Source organism: Stegastes partitus, unplaced genomic scaffold (assembly GCF_000690725.1).
Source record: "Stegastes partitus isolate 25-593 unplaced genomic scaffold, Stegastes_partitus-1.0.2 Scaffold365, whole genome shotgun sequence".
Lineage (NCBI taxonomy): Eukaryota > Metazoa > Chordata > Actinopteri > Pomacentridae > Stegastes > Stegastes partitus.
Genome location: NW_007578096.1, coordinates 13,985 through 40,598, shown reverse-complemented (window position 1 = coordinate 40,598; position 26,614 = coordinate 13,985). Strand labels below are relative to the sequence as shown.

General features: G+C 42.0%; 1 protein-coding gene across 1 annotated transcript in view; it reads left to right on the top strand.

The window, feature by feature from the left end:
- LOC103359311 (glutamate receptor ionotropic, delta-1) overlaps nt 1–26,614 on the top strand; it is a 279,637-nt gene that overhangs the window by 239,713 nt on the left and 13,310 nt on the right. The window contains exons 7-12 of the mRNA XM_008284578.1: nt 796–957; nt 1,845–1,964; nt 13,023–13,124; nt 15,703–15,900; nt 17,192–17,526; nt 19,865–19,999. Coding sequence (XP_008282800.1) covers nt 796–957; nt 1,845–1,964; nt 13,023–13,124; nt 15,703–15,900; nt 17,192–17,526; nt 19,865–19,999 — 1,052 coding nt within the window. The remainder of the gene's footprint in view (nt 1–795; nt 958–1,844; nt 1,965–13,022; nt 13,125–15,702; nt 15,901–17,191; nt 17,527–19,864; nt 20,000–26,614) is intronic.

Below are 26,614 nucleotides of genomic sequence, written 5' to 3'. Positions count from 1 at the left end.
TCACCTGGACTTAGCTTCTGACTCAGTGACCTTGAGGCGAGCGGAGCTGACTTGTTGGATGTCTTACCACTGAGAGGCTTGGAGTGAAGTCTAAATATGTCATGAACCGAGTGCCTGGGGTGGCAGCTAGTATCGCCTGCGTGGACTCACTGCTGCGAGAGGATTTGACTTGGCTTGACTCGGAGGACCTATCAAATCCACTGTCACACCAAGAGGGGAGGCAGAAGACATGATTCCTGACAGGATGCGCTGCAGTCGAAGGGGAAACATCTGGACGGATGGCAGCTCTTGAAATTCATTAGACGGAGGATTGTTGGACCAGAAATAATTGCTGGTTTCGTATCTCACCAACGGCGCTCGTATCATGGTGTCGTATCGTGCAAATCGCTTCGCCGGCTTCATCCCATCATCGTTTGGCAAATCAGCGCTTGACCAGAGAGTTTTCTCCAAATAGAAACGTGAATGAGGAGAGAAATTGAGTCTTCATCTCAACACCAAAAGCTAGCCACGGCATCGTCAGACACAGAAACAACTTCTCACCGTTTGTAACCCATTTCCAATCTCTCTACGTGATTTTTCCCTCCGCTGCTATTCTACTTCACAGACTGCAACCAAACCGACAGACGTTGAAGAAAAATACTTTTATACTCACCGTGGCGCCGTGTGAAACTAATTTTAGTTTTCTTTGTTGTATTCCGGCTATCAGTTCTGCTCTCTGTTGCAAAGAACAAACTTGCAAAAGATTAGTTTTATCATTTTTTAAAAATATTGCTTGTTTCTCCTCCCACCCAACAGGTGTCCAATCTCTACCTGTATGACAGCGTTCTGATGCTGGCCCACGCCTTCTATAGGAAACTGGAGGACAGGAAGTGGCACAGTATGGCCAGCCTTAACTGCATGAGGAAGTCCACCAAGCCATGGAACGGAGGCTGGTCCATGCTGGACACCATCCAAAAGGTAGCTACCAGTTTTCTAACTGCGCTGCTGCTGCTGCTGCTTTCTATTTGCTGTTTTATAAGAGATCATGAATAATAGTTTCTCCGGTATTCTGTCACGGTTGATTTTATGAATAGTTACATACAGAAAAATGCATTTCCAAGGGAAGCATTAGCAAGTATAAAGGTGGTTTATACATTCAAAACACTCCCGAGGAAAGTGCATTGAACTACTATGATCTACTATGAGACTCAGCTTCAGTTATCTTTTAAAATGCCCTCAAGGAAGCTGATTATGAAATGTGATCTCCACATTTGGCGTCAGGAGGGATTTGAGGCAGATTCTGAGCTTTGATCTCTTTATGCTTATGTAACCCTCTGGTTCTCGCGCCGAAACGCAGCCTCGTGCGCTAGAAAGTGGCTCCATGTCATTCATTTCCGTCTGATATGGGATTTCTCACTGTTGCGGCGTGTCATGCTGGTTTAATCTCAAGCTTGACATCAGATGACCGCGTAAAGAAACAGCAAAGCATCTTGTAGTCATGAAGATAAAGTCATTTTTTAAACTGATGTATTTTCTGTAACTGTTCGAATTCGTTTCAAAAAAATGACTTTTTTTATGGAAAGTCATTAAACATCACCAACAAAACACCATTTGTCTTACATTTTCTTTAATAACTGCACACTGTACCTACAAGGTTAAAGGTATAATTTGCATCATTTTTAAAGTGTGATTGATGGGGGGGCTTAGAAAACCTCCCCTGGATAATTCCATGATGTGAGACAATCGTGTGAAATACTACCAAAGCTAAAGAAAAATTTCAATCATTTCAAGCACTTAGTCTTACAATTCGCAAAGAAGTTATTACATGCACCGGCCACTTTTCATTTCTGTGTTTTTTGCCGCAGGGACGAATCAGCGGCCTCACCGGGACGATGGACTTCCGCGCTGAAGGTTCTAACTCTCACGTCCAGTTTGAGATCCTGGGGACCAGCTACAGCGAGACATTCGGGAAAGATGTGAAACGGGTCAGTCCGGAGTTTTTTCTTTCATATATTTTGTCCGCTTGTCTGTTGAGGACAAAGTTTATGGGGTGGCATGAAATTTTTGGAAATACTTTTTTTTATATATACTTTAGCCAAGCTCAGAGAAGCAGTAATCGAGGTGTGTGTGGTTTTTATTTCCTCCTTTCAGCATGTCAGAAATAACTATAACCGAGTTGCATGTTAGTGTAATGTGTTCCACAGCGGGGTGCCACATCACTTTCATTTCCCAGAGTACAGCCACTGTGCCAAGTCCTAGTTACGTACTTCACGCGTCAGACCGCAGGCTGCATAATTACAGCTTCCATATGAAAGTCCACTTCAGAAACTTTTTGTTAGTGGATGCAGTTTTTCCACGGACTTACATAACTGCCCAATCTGTAGGTGTTGAGGGAACAGCAGGTACTGTGAGACCATTGATGAAAACAGCTTTTCTTAGACATCATTCCAACGCGGCTGCTGACTGTGTGCCGCATTTCTTATTATCCCAAAGCCCCCCTGCAGATCTCTTAAATGTAGGTAGTCAATTCTTATACAACTGGTACGCTGCAGGTTTTCATTCTTCTCGCCCAGTTAATTATCCACAACTGGTGTCTGTGAGATACAGCACATGCCAGGTGTGAGTTATTTATTACACGGGAGGAACAAAGTGTCCTCAAGGATAGGAATTAATCTCCCCTTCTACTGGAAATCCTCCGGGTCCATTGGGGTTCTTGAAAGAGCAAACATTGTATAGACAGTCTATTGTTTTAATTTTTTAAATTTTCATAACCCACTTCCCAATTTTAATCCCCAGGATTTAAAGTCCTGTCGTGCTTTTCCTCTGATATCAAGTGAATGCAATTTGTTTACCGCCAGGATAGAAATTGAGCTGAACTCTGAGAACTGTGGTCACAGGACTTAACATTTTGTCTGCGAGGTGTCAGGTATGTGGGTGCCCTCTACTGGAGCTCCCGAACTCAACACATCTCTCTGCTATAATCTTCCATTTCATCACACCAACCATCTTGGCTCGTCACGAGTTAAAATCAGTAAAAAGGTGTCCTTCTTGCATATTAGGGTTCGTTTTTGTGAAAACAGAAATTTCCACTTTGCCTTTCCGTGCGTTTGATTGGCAGTAATATGACGAGCTGACTGTGGCGTCTTCACTGGGAAACTTGTTTGATCTTTGAGCGTCGCAGAGCTGAAGTGGGAGATTGAGAGCATTACTCTCTTAGCTGTAATTTGTTTGTCGCTGTTTGTCCTGATTCAGTCAGAGGGTTCTTGTAGAATGAAGAGGAATTGAGTTTCTTGGCAATCTATGTAGAGCAGGAGTGACCAGAAGCAGTAATGAAGATTTAATCACCACTCAGCCTAACTGAAATCATGAAGCCAATTCATCATAATGTGGTCATTAGCATTAGCTGGGAGGAGACGCGCACTCAGAAACATACATTAGAGCCACACATTAATACGCCGCGTGACACATGCGAGCGGCGCAGCCTCGGTTCGACAAATAAACATGTACTGTTTTTGGATCTCAGACACTGAGCAGCCAGGCAAACACAGAACAGAGGCCAGGGAGCACACTAACACGCCGGCGCTTGTATCTCAAAATCATTAGAGGCAGAAGGGGACAGCAAGGCCAGATAATAGGATGCCAAATGCATTCAGTGCTGTTGTTCATTACCTGGCATGTCTGTGTGTCACAACTGTTTACTGTGAGAAAATAGACAGAAATCCATGCAGCTCTCTTCTCCGTTTCTTTGTATCACATTATCCTCATACACAATCAGCATGTTGTGTAAAAACTGATGACTGCCGCTGCCCCATCATTACGTGTCTTCCTCCGCGATATAATGTCGTGTTCCCGTGTTTTCTTTCGAGTGGAGTCTAACAGTGATTTCGCGTCGTGCTCTGCCGCCGACCCACATCCACCCCTCAGAAACCATCCTCACTTTGTATCTCTTTTATATCTTCTCCTTCCTATTGCTCATCCTCATCCTCTCCGGTCACTTCTTCCCTTCTTCCCCTAACCTTTTCTCTCTCATTTCTCAGCCTCCTGGTTTCCTCCCTCTCCATCATCATTTATCTGCATTCAGTCCATTTTCTTCCCAGCCTGATGGCTCTTAGATGAGGCGTCTTTCTGGTTAGAAACTGTAATGAAGACTGAAATACTATTTCCTGGATGGCTACTGTGAGTTTTCTCCACCATCCAGTGCTGATGCAGAGTGATCGATGCTGTTGTTGTTGTTGTTTTGGTTTCCCAGTTTGCTCTTATTGATGTGTCAGCTCGTCTCTTAGCAGATATTGCTAATGACTTGCAGCTTACACGAAGCGCTCATAGAGAAAAGTCAATTCATTTGGATGCAATTGTCTCAGCATCTTGAATGCATCATGCGGCAGTTATCTCTCAGATTTTGTGAGGCATTATTGTATTATTCAAAATAGTTTTCGGAACACGCTAAAAACGCTGCTCGATGCTGTAAGTATTCTCGGTGTGCTCGGTGTACAAGGGGCAGAATTCTCTTCATTCAATTTGCAATCTGTGGCTTAATACGTTTTCCATCAAAGTATAATATACAGTAAATGGTACCACTTGTGTGCCATATGATTCCTGGAAATTGGTGGAACCATTTTTCCTGTTATTGTGGCTCATTCAGCTACAATGCAACGCCAGCACAGTGTTGACAATGAGCGTGGAGTTTCCTATTACGTGTATCTTTACATCTCCTCCCCGGTAGCTGAAATGGCTTTATCATGAGCAGCTTTAATCTGGCACATCTGGTCACTCCATCTTTGCCAGATTTAAAGAATAACATATCAGAATCAGAAAATCCCTCCAGTTGTAGATGCCAACACTGGCCCCAAACTAGCCCAAACGCCGCTAACTGGAGCTGATTCCTCCCCTAAAGCAGACTCCATATCCTCCCACCCCCCCACAAAAAAAATCAAGCCAAATCTGCCCATCCATGTATCAGCTAGAGCCAGCTCACATTTGGTTCTCTGATGCCGGGGAAGAGCCAAGCATACTGACACTTGGTTGCGTCAGGCGCTGGCCTCGGATGAAAGGACAGGATTTTCTTATTGGATATCATCACCCTTCAAATGACGATTGCTGATGCTGATGATAGTGGATGTCGGCGAGTCACATGAGCTCCGATGTGCCACATTCAATGTTGCATCTGAAAGAGCCAGTGTAGTTGATAGTTGATGTATTCATCCCGCTGCTCAACCCTATTTCTCACCGACTCGTGCAGCAGAAATGGCATTAAACAGTCTCTAAAGGGCCCCATCTCTCTTGCCAACAATAGATCTACGGGGGGTTGATAGGGCTGTTGATCCAATGTTTAATTTGCCAAGCAGTGAAATGTCTAGCTTTTGGAAACTGGCTTTCTGGCTCCTGGGGGTTTTGAAACCTCTCGTACCTGCTTTGGATTTTCACCCACAGGTGGATGGAGAGCGGGCGCTGCTACGAAGCCCAGCGGCGTTTCACGAGCCAAAACAACAACATTTTACACATTTGCACCATATTGGTACGGTTCCACTAATTATTTTTGCTGACTCTGAGCTCTCATTAGATAATTACTCATCTCTAAAGTGATAATTAGGTTTCTATAATGATTCCTGTGCCAGACACCTGTTGACGGTGGAATTCCTCAGTTGACAGTTGACATCAATAAAATTAACGAATAAACGAAAGCTCCTTTAACTATATCTAATGTAGCCGTGTGGGACGCCGCGTTACGTTGGTCAGGTTGCATTTCCATATGAGTAAATGACAAGTGCATTAGAATTTTGTATCATAGTCATTCTGCAATGTGCCCAACTGTTATCACGGGCAAATTGCCTTTTCTCACAAGCATTAAAAGGAAAGAGCATTAAACCGGCTGCACCCGGTTGTTCCTACTGCCACGCTGCACTGGCAAAAGTAAATCCTCCTGAGAGTCTCAAATAATTGGATGAAAAGTGGATGATGTCTCTCTACATCCCTTAATGTATTCTCTCTCATGTGCTCCATCATGAAAACAATACAGAACAAATAAAACCAGCCATACAGCCACTGAGCGTATTTCAACTGCATCATCATCGCCAGTCTCCTGCTCTCACCTTATAATGTCAAAAACTTTTTTTTCAGTTCGTTAATGAAGATGAGATGAGTTTTTATGGGGAGTCATTCACCTTTAGACTGTGCCGGAGTGTTTCTGAAGCCTGCATGAGCCAACAGATCTCTGTCTTCATCGCTTGCTTGCACTCTTTCCTCTCACAACGTACACTTTATGCAAAAACAAACAGGAAGGAGAATAACTCTGCTCTGCCGATTTAAGCGCTGATGCTGTGCCGAGTCTTTTCTACGCTTTTTACTTACGAGCTGAGCGTGTGGACCTTGTACAGTAAATAAATGCAGAAATGATGGAAAACAGGAAAAATGTGATCATGAAGCTTTTATTTTCCGGGTGTTTTTCTTATTGCATTTTCTGAACGGTTTCTATTCGATGAACTCAGGGAATGAACTCATTTCATCTTATTTCTTCTTTTCACATTTCTTCTCCTCTATATTCATTTTCTTGTCCCCCTCCTCCCCTCCCCTCGTCTCGACTCCTCTATTTTCGCTGTCTGACATAGTTTTATGGAGTGAAGCCTGCTTCATGTTGCTTATTAGAGGTTAGAGTGATCGACTGGCGCCATGTCTGCCAAGCTCATCTCTAGTATATCAGGACAGATAAGATGTCTCTTGTCTTGACTAATTTAAATGGGCCCAGCTTATTTTTCACTGCGGTTCTGGTGATTAGAGATAACAAGACCGGCACCGTTCCGGCCTCTTCCTCTGGGATGGAGGAGGCAAAAGTGGAACATAAAGGATAAAATGGAGTTGTGTGCATTTTTTGGAGACACAGTACAATCCTGTAATGCACATATGTGGTGTGGTGCTATGTAACCTGTGCTGAGCAGCAGCAGGAACTGTGGCAGCTGCTGCATTAAATTTAGGATCTGGGTCTGATCAGTGGATGATACTGGACTACAGCCTATCAACTGCTCACGCAGCTACGGCAGAATCATCATCTCAGTGCAAACCTGCAATTTTGCTGTCCACCAATGTCAAGTCGGCGCGCAGCCAATCTGATTACCATCACATGGAAACCTGCAGCAGATGTGTGCTGTAACAGCGTTGCTAGGAGATCGCTTTACACCGACTGAGCCTGAGAGAACGGTTTTATCTCAACGCGGACCTCAGCTGAAGTTCATGGGGTCATCTATTAATGAGATAATGAGCTAACATGCAAACTTGCTGAAGAATTACAGAAGTTGAGGAAGGAGTTGATGAGTGAAAGAGAGCAGCTGAGAGACGTGTGTGATGATACAACCGGCAGCATTATGGCAACAACAAACCCGGTCACACGTTGCTTTCACTTAGTTTGGCCAACATTGTGTTCCAAATGCTCCTGGGTAAATAAAAATGTAATGTTAGTTTACTCTTGCAGATCCACCCTCCTAACATTTGGATGCTGAATCAACACCACAAGCAGCAACGACAGGAAACCGACACAGTAACCTTGGCATAGTTAGAAGTTATGTTACGGCTGGAGTAAAGCAGTCTGTTCTTCTTCTGTGTGTCCTTCAATCATTCTGTTGTTGGTTTTGTGTATTTGTCATTTTATTTTTCAGCCTGTTGATTCTCTACCAGTTGTATCATTTTCTTCTTACGTTGAACAGGTGCAGTCAGTTCCATCTCTCCAGTGTTTGTCATTCTCACCTTCCTTTTTTATTCTTTTATGTTGTGTTTCTCACACGGTTTGTCTTTGTGCACATTTGGATCCGTTTGTGTCGTCGACTCGTCATTTGGTTCTCCGTCCGGTCTGATAAAGCAGCACAGCTCCTTTAGCTGGAGTACACAACTCGGACCACATCGGCCTGCTGCTATCCCGACGAGCTACAACATTAATTGTGTAGGTCTTCCTTGCACTGCCAAAACAGCTGACACATTGGGGTATGGGACCTCTGGGGGTGTCCTGTAGTGTCTGGCACCGGGATGTTGGCAGGGTATTCTTTGGGTTTTGGGGTGAGGCTTGTCTTGGCGCTTAAAAATACTGACTTGGATCACGGGGGAGTTTGGATGCTGCGTCAACACCTTGGTCTCTTTGCTCCTGAGCAGTTTTTGCAGTGTGGCAGGGTTTACCATCGCCATAAAGGGATCCACGTGGTCGGTGGTATGTGTCAAAGTAACATCCACATGAATGCCAAGAGTCAGAGTTACCAATAACACCCCATCATTCTCTTCAGCTGTCTTTGCTTTAAGTGCTGTGACTGACCAATGTTTGGTGGTTGTTAATTTATTAAGTGGCTCACCACCACCACCACCCCTGTTAATGGATGTGACTTTACTGTTACGTCAAAACTTCCATTCACGCCCTGTTGCTTAAGGACGCATATAATTGTATATTTCAGACCAAAAAAGACCATTTAGAAAAATATAAAGCATGTTTGGAGCATTATTTCATAACTTGGAACTATAAGTTTTCTTCTGGAACAAAAATATTGGCTTCTTACAGAACAAAAAGTGACATAGATGTTAAGAAAAGCAAACAATTTAAGGACACATGCAGACGCACGGGACACAAAATATAAGCAATAAATAAGACAAACACTGCCAGCCTGACATATATGTTGACACGATCATGTCAGTCCAGTTGGAGAATCAGAGAAAGGAGCGTTTGTCAATAACAAACTCACGATTGGCTTGTCAATATATAAGCACTGGACACGCTGGACCAGCAGACAAAAAAAAGAGAAGCACAAAAGCTGTAACTATAGCTGAGATTTTAGCTCCATAATGATGCAGTTTAGATGCCTCCATGAATTGGCTTTCTGTAAGATCTTTAGGGGAAAACTGTAATTGAGACGGTTGTGGCGCTATGAAAGCGGGGCCATTTGACTTCCATCCTTTTGTTGTTTTCAGATGGTCGTTGGCATTTACCCAGCCCCATTACAGATGTTTTTTTTTTTTTATAAGGTATTGAGTATCATGATCATTAGCTAAATAGCTCTGTTATCGTTGTGACTTTTTAAACAGCATTTTGCAAAATCTCATTAGCCCAATATTCTCTGTGGTGTTGTAGGATAAAAACAAAGCCTCGGAATAATCGCAGTAGACAGTAGGTACACTGTAAAAACTGTCTGATCGTCTTAAAGTTGAATGACAAAAAAATCAAATTTGTTTTTCTAATTCTTCTGCACAATGTCTTGATTGAAAGCCAGCTGTTGTGTAAACTCTTGCTTTAGTTTCGTTGAGTTAGATTTTTACTTGTTTGAACTTTAACTTCCATTTCAGCATCTTGTGTGAAGCCCGTCTCAGCTCATTTTGTCAGTTTGAAGCGTCAGTTCTTCTTTAGCATGAAGAACATACAGCTGCGACTCCTCCTGTTTGAGCCGTTTTGTGCCAGAGCCGGCGCGAAGGCGACATGTGATGACGCCCCAGAGGGACTTTGTTAAAGTGCAAAAGTGTAGGGACTGAATTCATTGCTAGTCGTCATCTTGGCTCATCTGCTTTCATTATGATGAGAAGAAAACAACCATGACTTTTCTTTAGATGTATTAAACATACAAGTTTCTGATGTCTATTTTCTTCAAACTACAAATAAAGAATAGTCCAGAGGTTGGTTTTATTTATTTTTTTACTCTTAAAAATGCTTTGACGTCTGTATATATCTTATTTTTGTTTCTTTAAAAACTTGAGTGGACTCTTTCTTGGCACTACTTTCATTTAACTTCTCATTTTAAGGCAAAAAGACCTCAAGTTAAAGCTAAATTCTGAAAGTTAAATTACCTTGAAGTTTATAAAAACTTCTGTATTTACCCAAAGTTGGCGAGAAAAGATTTGTTGCTTCCACTAAACGACTGTATGATGTTTCACTGTGCACGTTCTTGGTGACTGACTCTATGCATATTTATAGGAAGACTATCTAAAACTCAAATCCGCGTAGAGCTGACACTTCAAAGAAAGAAGCAGGAAAAAAGCTCGAAAAGTCTGTTTTTTTTAAAGGAGATTTGGCAACAAGCAACAAAAATCAGTTTTTCTTTCATGTATCATTGAACACATTTTTATATAATACATCACCACTCAGTATAAATCTGCATCCTGTTTGAAAATCTCTTATTTGTTCGAAGCAGATTTGTGTTTGATTTGTTATAATTTTAAGAAATGATTCATCTTCAAATGGTGCTGCTAATCAAAAGACCAGCCCGTGTTCATCCGTGCGTGACCAGCTCAGATGCAGGTGGCGGCTTGGCTCCATGTATTGTTTGTGACCTTCCCACTGGCATGCTGGTGTGCAAAGCTCTGTGAAGTAGAAGTGTTCCTCTTTAGTGTTGCTCAGTTTACAGAGCAGAGATTGCTCGGTGTGTTTCAGCGAGGACGAAGCTGCTCATGGAGAAAATAGCCCCCTGTGAAGCACGCAACGCGGACTGACATTTTGTCCCGACGCACACTCAGAAAACGGAAAGACGCGGGCCAATCACATACACCGATGAGCCAAAACGTTATGACCACTTACAGATGAAGCGAGTAACGGCGGTTCTCGTAGTCAGCACGTTGGACGCGAGACAAATGGACAAGCGTGAGCGTTTCAGAAACTGCCAAGGCTTATAGGGCTGCTGGTCAGCAGAGGCGAATACCTACCGACAACTCAACGGAGATGTTGGAGGATGTGCTGGAACAAGCGTGATCCGCAATGGCTTTACATGAAACTCACAGGATTTAAAGGCTCTGCTGCTAACATCTTAGCGCCACAGGACGCCTTCAGGGGTCTTGTTTTGAGTCCATGCTTCAGCGATTGTCCATCCATCCATTATCTACACACCTTTTATCTTCACTAGGGTCACGGGAGGCTGGAGTCTATCCCAGCTGACTCAGGGTGAAGGCAGGGGACACCCTGGACAGGTCACCAGTCTATCACAGGGCTACACTTAGAGACAGACAACCAAGCACACTCACATTCACACCTACGGACAATTTAGAATCACCAATTAACCTCAACATGTTTTTGGATTGTGGAATGAAGCCGGGGAATCTGGAGAGATCCCACGCTGCACGGGAAGAACATGCAAACTCCACGCAGAAAGAGGCAAACCGGCGACCTTCTTGCTGTGAGGCAACAGTGCTACTGTCACCTTGCAGCCCATCTACATATACAGATAAACAAAATGACACTATTACAATGAGATTATTGTGCAGTGAATGCTTATAGAGCTGTGCTTGTGTTAGGAAAAGGAGCCAACATGCACAAGTGACCGACTACAAACATGAAGCATCGGTTCTTACAGACAGACAGTGAACAGAAAAACAGAAAACAACCTCCCGCAAATGGGTGCTATCAGGCGGTGTTTTGACTACCCGCCAAGAACATCTTGTCCTTATCTCACCCTCACATAGTTCAATAGAGGCAACGGACATTTACAGCATTAACTCACAGACTTTTTTCACAAAGATCATTGGATCATAACAGAATTATTCCAACAGCTTGTAGCCCACATATGGCTCAAGATCTACAGTCATATTAACAATTCATTCATATTTTTTTGAGCCACAAAGGAAAATCTATGACAGAGCTATATAACCCCGCATGGTATTTAAAATTACAGTCCATAATGTTGACACACACACACACAGCACTTAAATAATGCATTCTTAGAAGGCAGATTTCATGAGTCACATCCTGCGCTGGGAGAAAACTGTTTATGTTGTGTTTACTTGTAAATACATCTGCGCAGGCCGGTGGGCTATAAGCATGACTCACCTCATTGATTAGTTTGTGGTGAGACTATACATAGAAATGCATTGTACTATGACTGGAGTGTGTGTGTAGGCTTACATGTCCTGCAGAAAGGTTGTGAAGAGCTACAGATTTAGCTGACAATGAATCATTTTTCTGATGTTTTTTTTGGCGAGACCCTGCTATTGGCTCACACGCTGTGCTCACGTTTTAATGCATTTGTTGCACATGTGCAGTGCATCCTGAAGGAATTACAGAACCGAACATAGTTTGACATACACAAGTGACGTGTACGCTGAATTTTTAAAAACATGTAATGAATTAGTGAAATTAAATATATGCTTTTTATGTTACTGAATTTATTAGAAATGACAAGTAACAAAAAGTTCTTGCGCTGCATCTGTTTAATTTGCAGGCTGTAATTATCCAAAATGAAAAGATGGAATTAAAAACAAATGTACCAAAAGCGAATCTAAAAGATTACTGCTTCATAACGATGCGCTCCCTCTGTGTTGTGGAGTACAGTGTGTTTTCTTTTTTTTTACGGAAAAGATATCCGACTGTGGCCAGAAAAAAGGCCCGTTGTTTGACCTTGGGCCACCATTCTTGTCCTGTCAGCTCAAATCTCAAAGACCACTCCGGATGATGTGTCAGATCCTTGAGAATCCTTGTCCCGCTAGCAGCGCTGATTAAGAATTTAGCAAACATCAGCCCTCACAACCCGAGACACAGCTCAAAACGCCGACAGTGTGGAATGAGAGTTTCGGAGACGAGGGATAGTTTAGATTCAGGAAACACGCTCCGAGTGGAATTTTTATGTTTGGCTTTTTACTCCGCAGTTTTCACAACGAGCAGAAAGTCTACTTAAAGTTATAATCAGTCAATGCTTATGCTCGTCCCTGTCATCATTACGCTGCTCCGTCTTCATTCTCATCACCGTCACTACCTTGCGTCTGTATGATTACTGGTAAAGTACGGTGCATATAAAGCGTGCCAGTACATTTGAGCATTCAGTGATGGAAGTTGAAAAGAGGGTCTGATAGCATAATAATGCCCGACTCTTGTTGTCTTGGCAACCGGCTCAGATGTTAGCATTGATATTGGCCACTCTGTGCTGATTGTCGGTACAAACTGACTCACAAAATGACAGATTGTTAGGCAGGTATTCAGTAATTGTATGTGTGATATATTCATCATTGAGGTTCGTCCATTAGAGGCCTGCTTCCCTTTTTTTTTATTATTATTTCTGTTCTTCATCCATCTGACTCTTTCTTTCTTTCTTCCTCCTCGTTAGCTGGCGTCCTGGGACTCCACTCGTGGCCTGAACGGTAGCCTGAAGGAGAATCGGATAGAGAGCGGGATGCAGGGTGTGACGCTCAAGATCGTAACGTTGCTGGTAAGTTGTGGGAGTACGCTGAATCTATTAACACTTGGCCTGAGTAGGAAAATATGTGAGCAGGAAATCAGATACCGCAGCATGTAGGCAAATCCCATTTGTTAAATTGTTCTTCATTTCCACAGATCAAGCAGAAGTTCAAACAGCTTCAGTGTGTTTTCCACATGCAAACATGCAAACCCTCTTTTTTTTTTTTTTAACAGAAATGCTGCCTTTGCTCTGGTAAATGAAATGCAATTAATTCTACTTACACTTGGTTTCTCAATAAGCTGCTGTTAATGACGCTCAACATTTTTGTGCTGATGTTTCGCAATGAAAGCTTTCCTTTCCAGGGAAGAGGAAAAAAACTTGTGCCCACTAAACAATTAGATGGAAAAAGATGTGAAACAGAGGCGGGATAATGTAAAGAGTCTTGTTGCACCAACCAACCAGAACAAACTCCTCGTATTGTGTCAACTATACCTGGCAATAAATCTGATTCTGAAAGCAAACAGCATGAATACAAGCAGGTCAGACAAGAGAAAATGTTTTAATAAGTAATGAATACATGCAAATATAAAAGTCATGTCTCTAACAAGAGTACATAGACTAAAAGAAAAGAAATCGTACACACATCCAAGAAAACGTCAAGAAATACTCCAAAAATAAAGTCTGCACGCCGCTGTGCTCCCACAATGCTTGATGCTGTGCAACGGGTACTTTTCAGGTGCGATTTGAATTTTCAAATTTCACTCAGTGGCTTCGACATCAACACCCTGGCATTTAAGGAAATAACACTGATTAGTTCTGTACAATGGCCCTTGTCAGGAGGTCGGATGTATCGGGGCTGGAAGTGAACAGTGGGTTCTTGAAGTTGACGTGTTGGAAGCAGGAAGAATGGGCAGCGTGAGGATGTGAGTGACTTTGACGAGAGCCAGAGTGTGATGGCTGCGTCAGAGCTTTACGCACCTTCCAAAAGTGGTACAGACAACTGGTGGTCAACAGTGTTCACGATTTGGGAATTTACAGTCACCGGGTTATCTGCTCACTTTTTAAAACTTCAGAAATGTGTTGCTAATGAATGCACAATAAGGCTGGATGACAACTTTTGTATCAGTAAAGCTATTTTTTTTTCTAATATTGGATTTATGGTGACATAAAATGAGCTGAATATAATACTAGAACAGAGGGTATATCCTTTATTAGTCCCACAAGGGGGGATTTGCATCATCACAGCAGCAAAGTGACAGTAAGAAAAACAAGAGAACACAACTATATATTAAATAGGAGAGGTATATACACTATATGTACACTATAAATAAGAAAAACAGAAGAACACAAGGATACTAAGAACACAAATTTCTGAATATTTACATGAATGAGTTGCACTTAATCAGATGTTTAATGTAATAAACTATGTATATGCACTGTACAAACCAGCCCTTTAACTTCATGTATTTTGACATGTTTTATTTGCAGTTTGCTGGAAATCTTAATTTCAACACTAAGAAATCAATTTTCACTCCAGTATTACTGCCTGAGCCCTTGTGCTCATAAGTAATGCCAGGGCTGCTGAAAACTAAACACAGTCAAGTCAAACTCTGGAGTGAAACTCAAGAACAAGGTCAAACAAAGTTTCCTATTCTATTGGCACACAGTACATTTTAATCCTGTCTGGAGTTAAATACGATATAACCTCCACAATCACTTACAGCAATGCGCTGAATTTGAACATTCAGGATTAGAAAATCATCATTGAAGTGTTTTGATAAGACGGAGGCAGGCGGAGGAGGACGTTACACACTGGCTTTCTCTCCTGGAAACAGGGCTGTGATTGGACGTTCTCTTCTCCATCTAGTCAATCCAGAGCCCCGGAAGGTCATTAAAACTCAGCCGTACATTGCAGCAGCTCTCCTTAAGCTAACTTCACACATATTCCAGTCGCAAAGCCTCAGCCCTCGTCCTCTCCCTCACTCCTCCTCCCCCTCTGTCCATTTTTCCCTCTTCTTCACACATGATTTACCTGCACCATATTTATTCACATAAGTTCTGCTCAGCTCTTTCCTGGCAGTGTCACTTAATCAAGTCATTTGCCCCTGCCCACTTTAACGCCCTCCCGCTCTTCCCTGTCCCTCTCCCCCCGTCTCCCCCCGTCTCCCTCAGCTTTCTTTACTCCACCTTCAACCCATTCGGTTCTGCCCTGACACTTTCAACCCATAAAGGAGACCCTGCGGGTGGGCACAATAAATTTAAAATGGCAATTTCCACGTTGATGAACCGTGGCAGTTGCCATGGCGCCATGTGTTACGGGTCAAGAGTTGCTAAGGAAACTATTTTATTAAGATGAAGCTTAACTTACATCAGCCAGAAGCTCTTCATAAAGGTGTCGCCCCGCCGTTCTTAAGATGACTGAATGTGTCCTTGCTTTTGGTTCCGATGTGGCCCCGAGGTGATTTTGGTGCATCTTGAAAAATGTTTGACACACTCTGCTATTGTCAAAGTTTGAGTCTGAATCTTAGCCTTGAGGATAAAATTGACACGCGTTTTTCAGTGTCGTCGTTATGAGAGCAATCTGAAAACTCAACATTAATTCAAACAGGAGGAACCTTTCGTGATGGTGGCGGAAAACATTCTGGGCCAACCCAAGAGGTACAAGGGCTTCTCGATCGATGTGCTGGACGCCCTCGCGAAGATTCTCGGCTTCAAGTACGACATCTACCAAGTCGGAGATGGGAAGTATGGCTCAGCGCTCCCTAATGGTTCCTGGAACGGTATGATTGGAGAACTTATTGGCAAGGTTAGTGCGCTCTCTTTACATCTCAGTCAATCAATGTCCAAATTTCAGTCCAAATATTATTTTTCGTCTGGGAATCAGGCCATAGCGTCTCATTTTGAAATGGGAGCCCCATTATAAAGCTCAGGAAAGTGGAAGAGATCAAGCAAACAAGCCAGAAGCCTCAATCTGCAAATCATTCTTCCAGTGGGTGGCATCCCAGTTCGACTCAAGTGGGTCTGATTTCTGCTTTTTGAAGGGATACTTGACAAAAAGACACACATGTTGTGCATTACTTAAATAAATATTATATATATACACACACTTTCAAATACTAAATCTGCAGTAGTTACTTCATAATCAAACTCATGTTCCTGCTAACAGTTTGAGACAGTTTATAACTGTGCAGCATTCACACTGTCATCCTAAAACCTTATTATTGTTTATTGGAGCGAGCTGTGCGATAGAACAGTGACTGTGTGAAAAATGTGGTGATAAACGCGGCAATCAAAAACTAATATGACAAAACTGATGTTTTCTGTTTGGGAGAAAAGCGACTTGTCACTTGATCAAGCACATGAATTATGTTTCCTCAGACAAACCATATTATATGTGCTGATGATTGATGACACGTATTCATCAATGTAAAACAGGAAGCTAACACAAAGACTTAATTTCGACATTAGCTCGAAAGCGTTGTGGAAGTCAAACCTCCGCAAAGGCTTAATGGTGTCTGTGGATATTAGTTTTAAAGTCAACAATATCAAGTTTAAAAGGACAAAATAGTTCTTTAAAGGCAATGTTTGGTTTAGTAATGATGAAAGATTGTTGTGTCTGTGAGATTTTCTTCCTGTTGAGAGAATAAATTTGCACAGAGAAAACGTCTGAGCGAGGAGTCGGGTGATATACGTAGTTTGAATTTGAAAATGTTGACTTTTAGTGGCTCTTGAGGGGAAATTATTAGTGTTATCAATATTTTTCCTCTTTCGTTTTGGAATGAAAATGTGCACGCCGAATTTCCTTCCAATTTGGCTAAATTGGAGATGTGTGAGAGAAACATTTGCCTGCTGGTTAACAAACAAAAAAAAAAGAAGAAGAAGAAGAAGAAGCATAGCTGCTGTCATAAATGTTAATGAAATTTAAAAACCCAGCCAAAAGTTTTTAGAATGTTGTCACAGACACACAAACCAAACCTAACCTGAGGGGATATCAAGCAATCCATGCAGATGAGACCTGCTGGATTCTCTTCTGGTTTCTAACAACATACAAAAAGCGTCAAATGCGTTGTTTTAAACATGTGACTCTCCGTCCACAGCGAGCCGACTTGGCCGTGTCGGCCATCACCATCACGCCGGAGCGCGAGAGCGTGGTCGACTTCAGCAAGCGCTACTTGGACTATTCGGTGGGAGTCCTGATGCGCAAATCAGAAGAAAAGATCAACATCTTTTCTTTGCTGGCACCGTTCGACCTGGCAGTGTGGGCGTGCATTGCCGCTGCCATCCCCGTGGTGGGCATCATGATCTTCCTGCTCAGACGCATCCAGGCCGTGCGCTGCCAGAACAATACAGGAGGTCATCCGCCACCGTCTGTCTCCACTTCGCTTCAGAGCGCTATCTGGATTGTCTACGGTGCTTTTGTGCAACAAGGTGGGTGACGGAGTTTGGCAATGGCAGTATGCAAGAGCAGCTAATACAAATCACGTCTGTCATATATTAAAAATCCAAGGCTGGGTTAGAGCTTTTCATTCCAACAAATCATGCGCCAAACTCTCACTACTGAACACTTCTCTGCTTGAAGGTGCGTTCATTGATGAAGTCAGTGTCACCGTCTGCGTTTGGCCTTCGGTGGCGCACCTTTGGACGCCAAGCATCCGTCATGGAGTTCTTAAATGTGAAACCCTAAATGAAGCAGAACAAAAAGTGAAGACAAAACACTAAAAAAACGCTTCAAGGGATTAAGGACAAAGGACCGAAATAAAAAAAAAAAACGTTCAATCAAGTGAAAAACTCGTGGATGTCACTACACAGCACATGCTGACTCAGTAGTGAGTCAGTTTGAGGCACAACGCCCACCTTAGCATTTTCTAAAGGTGCCCTTCTCAAGGAGAACTTCCCATCTTTAGGTCTGGTGGAGATCCAGGTATGTTCGTTTTGGATAAATGACTACTTCAGCAACTGATGTTAAAGCCTGAACCGCATCTATCAAAGTCTGGCACGCTGCCTGTGAGCCTTTTTTAACCCAACACCCACTATACTTCAACAGAGGCTAAATTCATGTCTTTTCGCTGCCTTTCTTTTATTCTCCTCGTTTCTGGCTCACGTTCCAACATTGCCACTTTTTGTTTCAGTCAAATGGATTGCATTTTTATTTTTTTTTTTAAACTTAGGGGATGACGTAGGTCACTTTGATATGGATCAGACTGCTGATGCATGGTGCGCTTTTGTCAGAGTGCACAATCTTGGCAACCGTATTCCTCCGATGATTTCATAATGATATGCCAACACTTGGCCGGCTTTTGTTGTGTGTTCAGTGCGGGATGAACTATTCACCCTCCGAGACACGCCTACTTTTATCACCACCTTTCTCAAACGTGGACCGCCCTTTGTTCCACAAGGAGGTCAGGTAGAGGTAGGAAATAATCTGGAAGTGTCTGGCAGAACTGATGGAAAAGAACACTTTTTCCTTATGATTAAAAGGGTTTAATCAATTTGTTTCAAAGATGAAAGAGACTGCACCACAGTGGCCCAGTGCAGTAGATCCGGTAAAGTTTCAAGATGCACATTTCACATTCAGTGACCTTAAGAAATCAGTCAAAGCCATATGTAATAAAAATGACTGATGCCGGAGTGCTACGCGTCTGACAAGGCCTTCAGTTTTTTTTCCCCCCCAAACTGTCCTAAGGGTGCCGCCGTGTTGATTGTGACACTTTCAGACAAATATGTTTTCATTACATTTCATATTCCTAAATCTTTTAGATGACAGTTCTATGGCTTTACTCTTCAAAATTGGAATGCTTGCTGACATTTTTCTCAGGCACCTCATAAGCTGTTTTGGGATTTTTTTTTTGTTTTTTGCAGAGAACGAGTTCGTATGACAGAGAAGAAGTGAAGATAGCAAAGCTAATGTGATGAACCAGTCTTTTAACCTCAAAGAAAACAAGGGAAAGCAAGGATTACAGATGTGGGAGAAAAAGAGACACGAAAGAATGAATTTTAATAAGAAGTTCGTTCTTTTTTGGGACCATTTGGGACGTGTAATAGAATAGAAAAGTATGCAAGTAACATTTCAGTAACGTTTGAACGCACAAAGCTCTTGGGAGAATGAAAGATTAAAACTTAAAGTAATTATACAGAATCTTCACTTGCTGCAGTGGCGCATGCAAATAGGAACACTATCTAAAAAAATAAAAAACTACTCGCAACTACAGAAAATAATCCAAGTACTTCAAACAGAGAAGTATTGGGATAAAAAAAGCTTTTATTTTCTTGCCTCTCTGGTGATATAAAAACTAGTTGAAACAATAAAAATGGGTTACAAGGCCCTGTTAGTACCATGTCTCCACACTCCAGCAGCATTACAGTGCACTTCCTACATCACATGCAACTTAAAGCGAGCCTCCCCTCGGTGTAGCTGCACCAGCCTGTGTGGATCGGTTCAAGTCGGTCTGCAGGAAATTAATCTGCCACCATTTTCGCACAGCAGTGTTTCATGTTTTAGCTTCTGAGGATTTCGTGCTTTCTGTGTCGTACAGGAAAGTAAAACTGTCGACTAAGTGAAACATGCAAATGCATCGCCCTGAGCTCGGGTGTTTTTCCTACTCTCACAGCAAACAATCAAGTAATTGAGAATATAACTGTCAGATAAATTGATAATGAAAGTAATCCCCACTCCTAATGTGTTGCCGTTCAACAGATTGTAAAGGTAATGATGTGTGCCTCTGTGTGCAGTCTTTCAATCCTGTGTGTGTGTGTGTTTCCGCCGCAGGCAGCGACTCCATCCTGGGATCGGTGGCTTTGCGAATCGTCATGGGCAGCTGGTGGCTGTTCACCCTCATTGTGTGCTCGTCCTACACAGCGAACCTGGCCGCCTACCTCACCGTGTCACGCATGGACAACGCCGTCCGGTGAGCCACAGTATTTTTCTGTCATGTTGTCTGAACAAAGTCAGGGGAAAGAAAATACTCAACAAACTGAACAAGTATATTTACATACCCTCGAGCACCTAAGAGGGTCTTCTTGCCTCAATTCATCAAATTCCCTTCGCCTGATCATCTTCAATTTGACAGATTTTGTTGTTGTTTTTATAGTAAGCATTAGTTTTTGAGTTAAAGATTCTTAAAGAGAGGTGGGGTCATGTTGATTTTTGCATCGTTTTCTTAGCGCCAATCTGTGGAGCAATATTTAAAGTGCAATAACTTGAGAAATGATGTATTAAGAGTCCTGAAACTTTGCAGACAAACTGATACGTACATATGGTCTGTAATGGTACCACCCTGCTTTGATAGAACAGTACAAACCAGTTATATGATGGTGCAAATTTGGTCAACAAAGTTCCATGTTTTCCTGATATTCCAACAACAATAGAACCTTTATTTTTTATCCAAAGAGCCATTTTTCCCCCCTGTGATTTCCACCAATAGGAGCACATGATTTACCTAATAACATACGTATGCACAGAGACAAAATCTGACAAATATAAGACGGTCAAATGTGAACTTTTTCTAAAATTTGATGAATTGAGGTGGAATGAATCAACAGTACTTCACCAGTTGAACATTGCAGTCACCAGTAATGCTGCATTTTCCTTCCTTGGAAAAAAAACAAAACAAAACCTGGCATCTACATTACCCAGAATGCAATCCACATGCCTACTGTTTGTTCACAGATTTGGGTTTCTAATAGCAGCTGATGTAGCCTGGAGCTGCCAGCCTCAAGCAGAGATGAGTAGCAGGTCACACAGTTCTGAGAAGTTCAGGTTGTCTCACTTTACACCCTCAGACTTTTCTTTTTTTTTTTTCTTTCCCATTATAAAACTTGTAGTGTTCAGCCCCTGCAGAGCTGACACAAGTAGCATCACTTGAGGCATTAATTGGACTTCATGCAGCCACAAGGAACTCTGATGTGTGAAATCTGTGGAATTGCTATCTGAAGCTTTGGCACGTTCGCGCATCAGCCGTGAATGTATGTGTGGGTATCTCTTGAGGTGTGTCTATTATAGCAAGGTCATGCGTGAATGGAAACACATGTAGGCGTGTTTTTTTTTACACAACATGGAGTGATTTCTTGAGGTTGTTTGCATCGTATTTTTCTATATTTTAACCACAGGGGCGGCTGCTGTGTAGGTTAGCGTGGAGCGTAATCTGATGTGCGCATCTCTCGCGAGCTCCACTCTGTACAGGGTGTTTCTGTAATTTTTTGACCCACTGCCTAACAACTAGCCTGTCCTCAGTCCAAATGTTATTTGTCAGTGAATCCAATTTGGTGTGCTGTCCCCAAAGAACGGGCAGAGAGGCATTTGATTGCATTGGGTCTGTCTTCTGTTGAACAAACAGCCACATGTGGACATGTGAGCAGACGGGCCGAATGCTAAGCAGCACACAGCTCACCTTGTCTGCATGAGCGTGTGTGTTCGTTTGAAACGGTAATTACAAGGATTCTAGCACATTTGGCACCGTTTATAGCGGAGAACCCAATCGCAAACCATTCCATTTTGGAGTTAATGGCAAGAGGGAAGTATATTGCGACCATTTTTTTTTTTTTCCAAGTGGAACAATCAAAACACAGACATCATCTGCTGTGTTAAGTAGTAACTACTTCATCAAAGTAATCTGTCCGGGATCTTCCGTTATGCTTATGTAAACTGACAGTGTGGAACATCGAAACAGATTTTAAGCAATAAGACCTGAGACACTTGATGATGAATCAAAGGCTCAAATGCCAAATGCTAGGAATGAAATGTTTACACATTGAAATAACACTTGATGTTTGTCAGGAGAATGTGAGAGAAAATGTTTCGTTGGTTTCCTGGAATGCATGAGTCGCTTGTTAAATGTCCCAGCATCAGGCCTAATTTAGCAGAACTGTGTTCAAAGTGACTATAATCTGTGATTTGCTCGTAGGTTTAGGAAATCTACACCCTCATGCGGAACTAAGATAAACAACAGAATGAGAAATTTAGGATGGGTTAATTGACATTTTTTAGGAAAACATTTCTTTTCTTTTTTAAATCTGTATACTTTATATCCTGGGGTACATCTGTCTGGCAAAGTGTGGAGAAGTGATTCCTTCCCCTCCAACAAAGACTGATTTCCATCCATCCATTATCTATACACCGCTTAATCCTCACTAGGGTCATGGAGGGCTGGAGTCTATCCCAGCTGACTCAGGGTGAAGGCAGGGGACACCCTGGACAGGTCACCAGTCTATCACAGGGCTACACTTAGAGACAGACAACCAAGCACACTCACATTCACACCTACAGACAATTTAGAATCACCAATTAACCTCAACATGTTTTTGGACTGTGTAGGAACCCACGCTGCACGGGGAGAACATGCAAACTCCACGCAGAAAGATCCCAGGTGTCCTCACTAGGACACGAACCGGCGACCTTCTTGCTGCGAGGCAACAGTGCTAACCACTGAGCCACCTTGCAGCCCAAAGATTGATTTCCTATTCCAAAATCAATGTTTATCTAAACCAAATACCACATCTCTCTCTTCTCTGTATTAGCCTGTAAATATTATAAATAATACTTTTTTATAAAGTGAGCTAATGCAGTAATTAAAACCTTCTAAACATAAAAAGCATCTTGCTGCCTTTGCATCAGTAACACAGATTAACTTTAAGGTCACGCACAACACAAATGCAAGTTTTTTTGCACTACTGTACAACACCTAATGCTGCTGTGACTTTGTTCATTGTTCTGGTACACATACTGTTGGCTGGCTCCGGAAAGAAAGGCATCTCTATTGAGAACAGACTGCGTACATTTTTTTATTTGCACTGTCAAGGAGACAGCAGTCCAGAGGTTGGCAAAGGGGATGGGAATAAGCTCTCACAGACAAGGGCTGCAAACTTAATTGTGTGAAACGCGCTGCAAGAATGTTGGGAGAAAGAATGGAAATTCTTCTTAAATGAGATTCTCAATGTTATTCTATTCAGGGCGGAAAAGTTGTAAAAGCTGCACAAAAGTAGGCAGAGAGCGCTAAGAGCCTTACAATCGCTCTGTCACAATAGTTAATTTACTCATAGATAATGAGCGACCTTGTCGTTTATGCTAGCAGCTGTTGTGCAGTTAAAAAAAATCCCGGGTCTTATCGTGTCACCATTGCTGTTGTTCCTCAGTAGTATTTTCTACAACTAAGCAACCAACCAGCTGCTTTGTGTTTACACCAGCACCTGCTCATCCAGTGTACAGAGATTGTTCCTGAGCTAAAATGGTTGTCTTACAAGAAATAGATTTAAAAATGCTGGTTCACAATGAAAACATATGATTGTGGATTCATCTTCTCACATGTACTGTACCTGGAAGGAGTTTCATCATCCATCCATCCATCCATCATCTATACACCGCTTAATCCTCACTAGGGTCGCGGGGGGGGCTGGAGTCTATCCCAGCCGACTTAGGGCGAAGGCAGGGAACATCCTGGACAGGTACCAGTCTATCACAGGGCTACACTTAGAGACAGACAACCAAGCACACTCACATTCACACCTACGGACAATTTAGAATCACCAATTAAGAGTTTCGTGATTTAAACCCCATTTGCTCAAACCTGAGAACCTCGTCAGTAACCGCAATGTGTCATTTATATGCAGATGACACCAGTTTTTATTTTATATAGTGACCAAACTCTACTAATGCTTTGAGGCGCCTCACAGGCTCAAAGGCTGAATACCTCAATGTGTGCATTTGTGAAATGTCCTCCCTGTTTTTGTAGTTCGTCCTCCAACATAAATCCAATGTCCAGGCCTTGGACTCGGTGTGATTTGAATTATAAAAATCAGATGGATTGAGATGCAGTCCAGCTCCCTTCATCTGAAAAACATTAAAAGTCTAGATGTTGTTATGATTCTCGGCGAAATGAACTTTCTTCCACAAGTGACTTATAGACACTGGGATACTGCCAAAAAGCAGCAGCAGCAGCAGCTTGGGTTTTTAGTGCCAGGAAGAGAGAGTGTGTAATACCTTCATTTTAGATATTGCATTTTCGCGTGTCTGCCTCTGCGGATTTCTAAATGCGTGTGCATGATACGTTATTGTGGTATAATGGGAACAGTAAACAACGGCATGGTTAGTTAAGCCACCATTTGCATATTACAAAATGTATTTAAACACTACATGGCTTTTCTCCTTTTGTTTACTGTGTGAAAATAAGCTTCTACAAAACTCCTCCGCCTGCAGAGTTTATTTTGTTTTTTATTGCCACTACACTGCAATGTACAGCTAATCTTATGTTCTTGGGTGTGAGAGAGTGCAAAAGTGATAGCATCAGATTAATTTGTATGTCCTCCAGGATGATGAATACTGATTCTTTTGTTTTTTTTGTTGTTGTTGTTGTTTTTCTTTTATTTCTTACAGTTTTGGCCACTTTTGCATTAAGGAAGCTAAATATAACCACAACTAATCATGCAGCCAAACATTTAGTGTCTCGCATTCCAACAAAAACAGCCTATTTGTCACATTAACTCATGCATAATATGAACAGAAGAATATTTTATTTTTCTCCGTGCATATGTTTCTGTAGCAGTGCATGGCAGGCAGGAAAAGAAAGGACGGTTCGTTTTGTGCTTCTTTCCATCTTGGTTCAGCCATTATGGGTAATGGACAGAGAGCTGGGTTGTATTGATCGCAAATCAAAGAGTGTGTTCCACTGCCTTGATCAGGAAGGAAAAGGAGCTTAAAAATGTGTGACAGATGTCCTCAGCACATATGCATAAACTACTTCAAATAATCAGAAATTATTACTTGTTAGCGGTTTGGTTTCACCGTATCTTTGATTTTTAGTCCGTGCCACCATCTGTCTATTGTTGTTCATATTTGTTCTTAAAATAATGAGTCTTTTAACTATTTATTTTATTGATTCTCTTCACTCCAGCTGGTGCATCTAAATATTTATTTCACTGATTTAGCTAAAGACCATATTTCTGTAGGTCACAGTGTTTATGGAGCTACATGAAACTAAAGTAGTTTAAGCTGGAGACCATGAAACAACATATTTTTTACATCTCTTTCTCTCTCACTTGCTTTTTTTTTGCCCACCAAAAAAACCCACTACCAAACCATATAGGCATCTAATTTAATGGTTGAATTAGTCCTGCGTTATAATCTCAAGATAAGCTTTTTGATTGTCTTACTTTGAAGAGAATTGGCGAGAAGACAAGATATACAAATATTCTGGGGTTGTTCTGCTGTGTTCATTTTCTAAAGGAACGTAGCAAATGCAAAAAAAGGTGGCATGTCAAGCATATCAACCCCCAGTGCCTGAGAAGAAAGTAGGTAATATTCTTGATAATGACTTTTTCAGATTACATTATAAGCAAACTCACATTACGAGGACGCCGGCATTTAGCAAATATGATACTGTACAAAATTGGCAATAATCTTTACATAGAAAATGCAGCTGCTGCAAGGAGCCTTTTTCTTTTTCCTTATTGGCTGCACAGCATCTGTATAATGGGCTTTTCAATCAGGAGAGGCATGTTTCCAGATCGAAAGTACTGATCATAAATACTAGAAAAGAGTTTGGTGCAGACTCTACTTGCAGTTAATGGCCAATCATTGGGCTGAACCCTATAATCGGTCAGGGACGCGAAAACCCCCAACCTGGTCATCATTAGTCTGCATCAGACTGGAGCCGTGGTGCTGGTAATGCCGGGGAAAGTGATGGTATCGACACCAGAAGCAGCAGGCAGCGCGCTACAGGTGCAGCTAATTTAGTTGATAAAGAGTATGCTGATTAGCGATTTGCTCCAATGTGCATTAGAGAGGGAGGTAATGTTTTAGGCCCACTGATTGGTTGGAGCAAACCAGGAGGGAGTTAAATCTTGAATTTTAAATAGAGGGAAAACTCTTGTATATGAAGGGATACAAGCCAAGAGGCTTATGTGGAGTAATGAATGGAAGTGAAGCAGAGTGCCGGTAGCAGCTTGAATCAGCGTATACCACGGTGTCCTTTCTGATTCTTCTGCACGTGGGCGGAGAAATTAGAAATGTTCAGCTCACATGTACACAGTAATATCACAAGTTCTCTTTATTAGTGATTAACAGCTTTTACAAACCAGAACTGTGTGTGTGTACTAATGGAAGATTATATCCTCATTACCAACAGTTTAGAATGAAGCCTGAATTTGTTGTGACACTCACACAAGTTTAATCCGTCGCAGCAGAAGTCGATCATTTCATAGTTTTACTGTCAAGTGCATATTTTTTTTTGAATTCATACTGCAAGTGTTTCCTAAGTCGGTGATTTGTTGCATCACATCTCCCCAAAAACAACAGTTGTGATCGTGCAAGCTGACATACTGTAAGCAGTAGAAGCTTTGTTGGCAGCAAATATGTACAACGGGGCATTCATGTGAAAAAAATAAATGATGCAATGAGACCATGACGCACTATTTTTCATTCTATTGTCAAACTGATGCTGTGATAAGTTAGGAGATTTTAGTGCGTCGAAAAAAGTGTGTTGCCCTGCTGTAAAATGTTTAAATTGGTTCCATAAATGGGTCCATAGAGT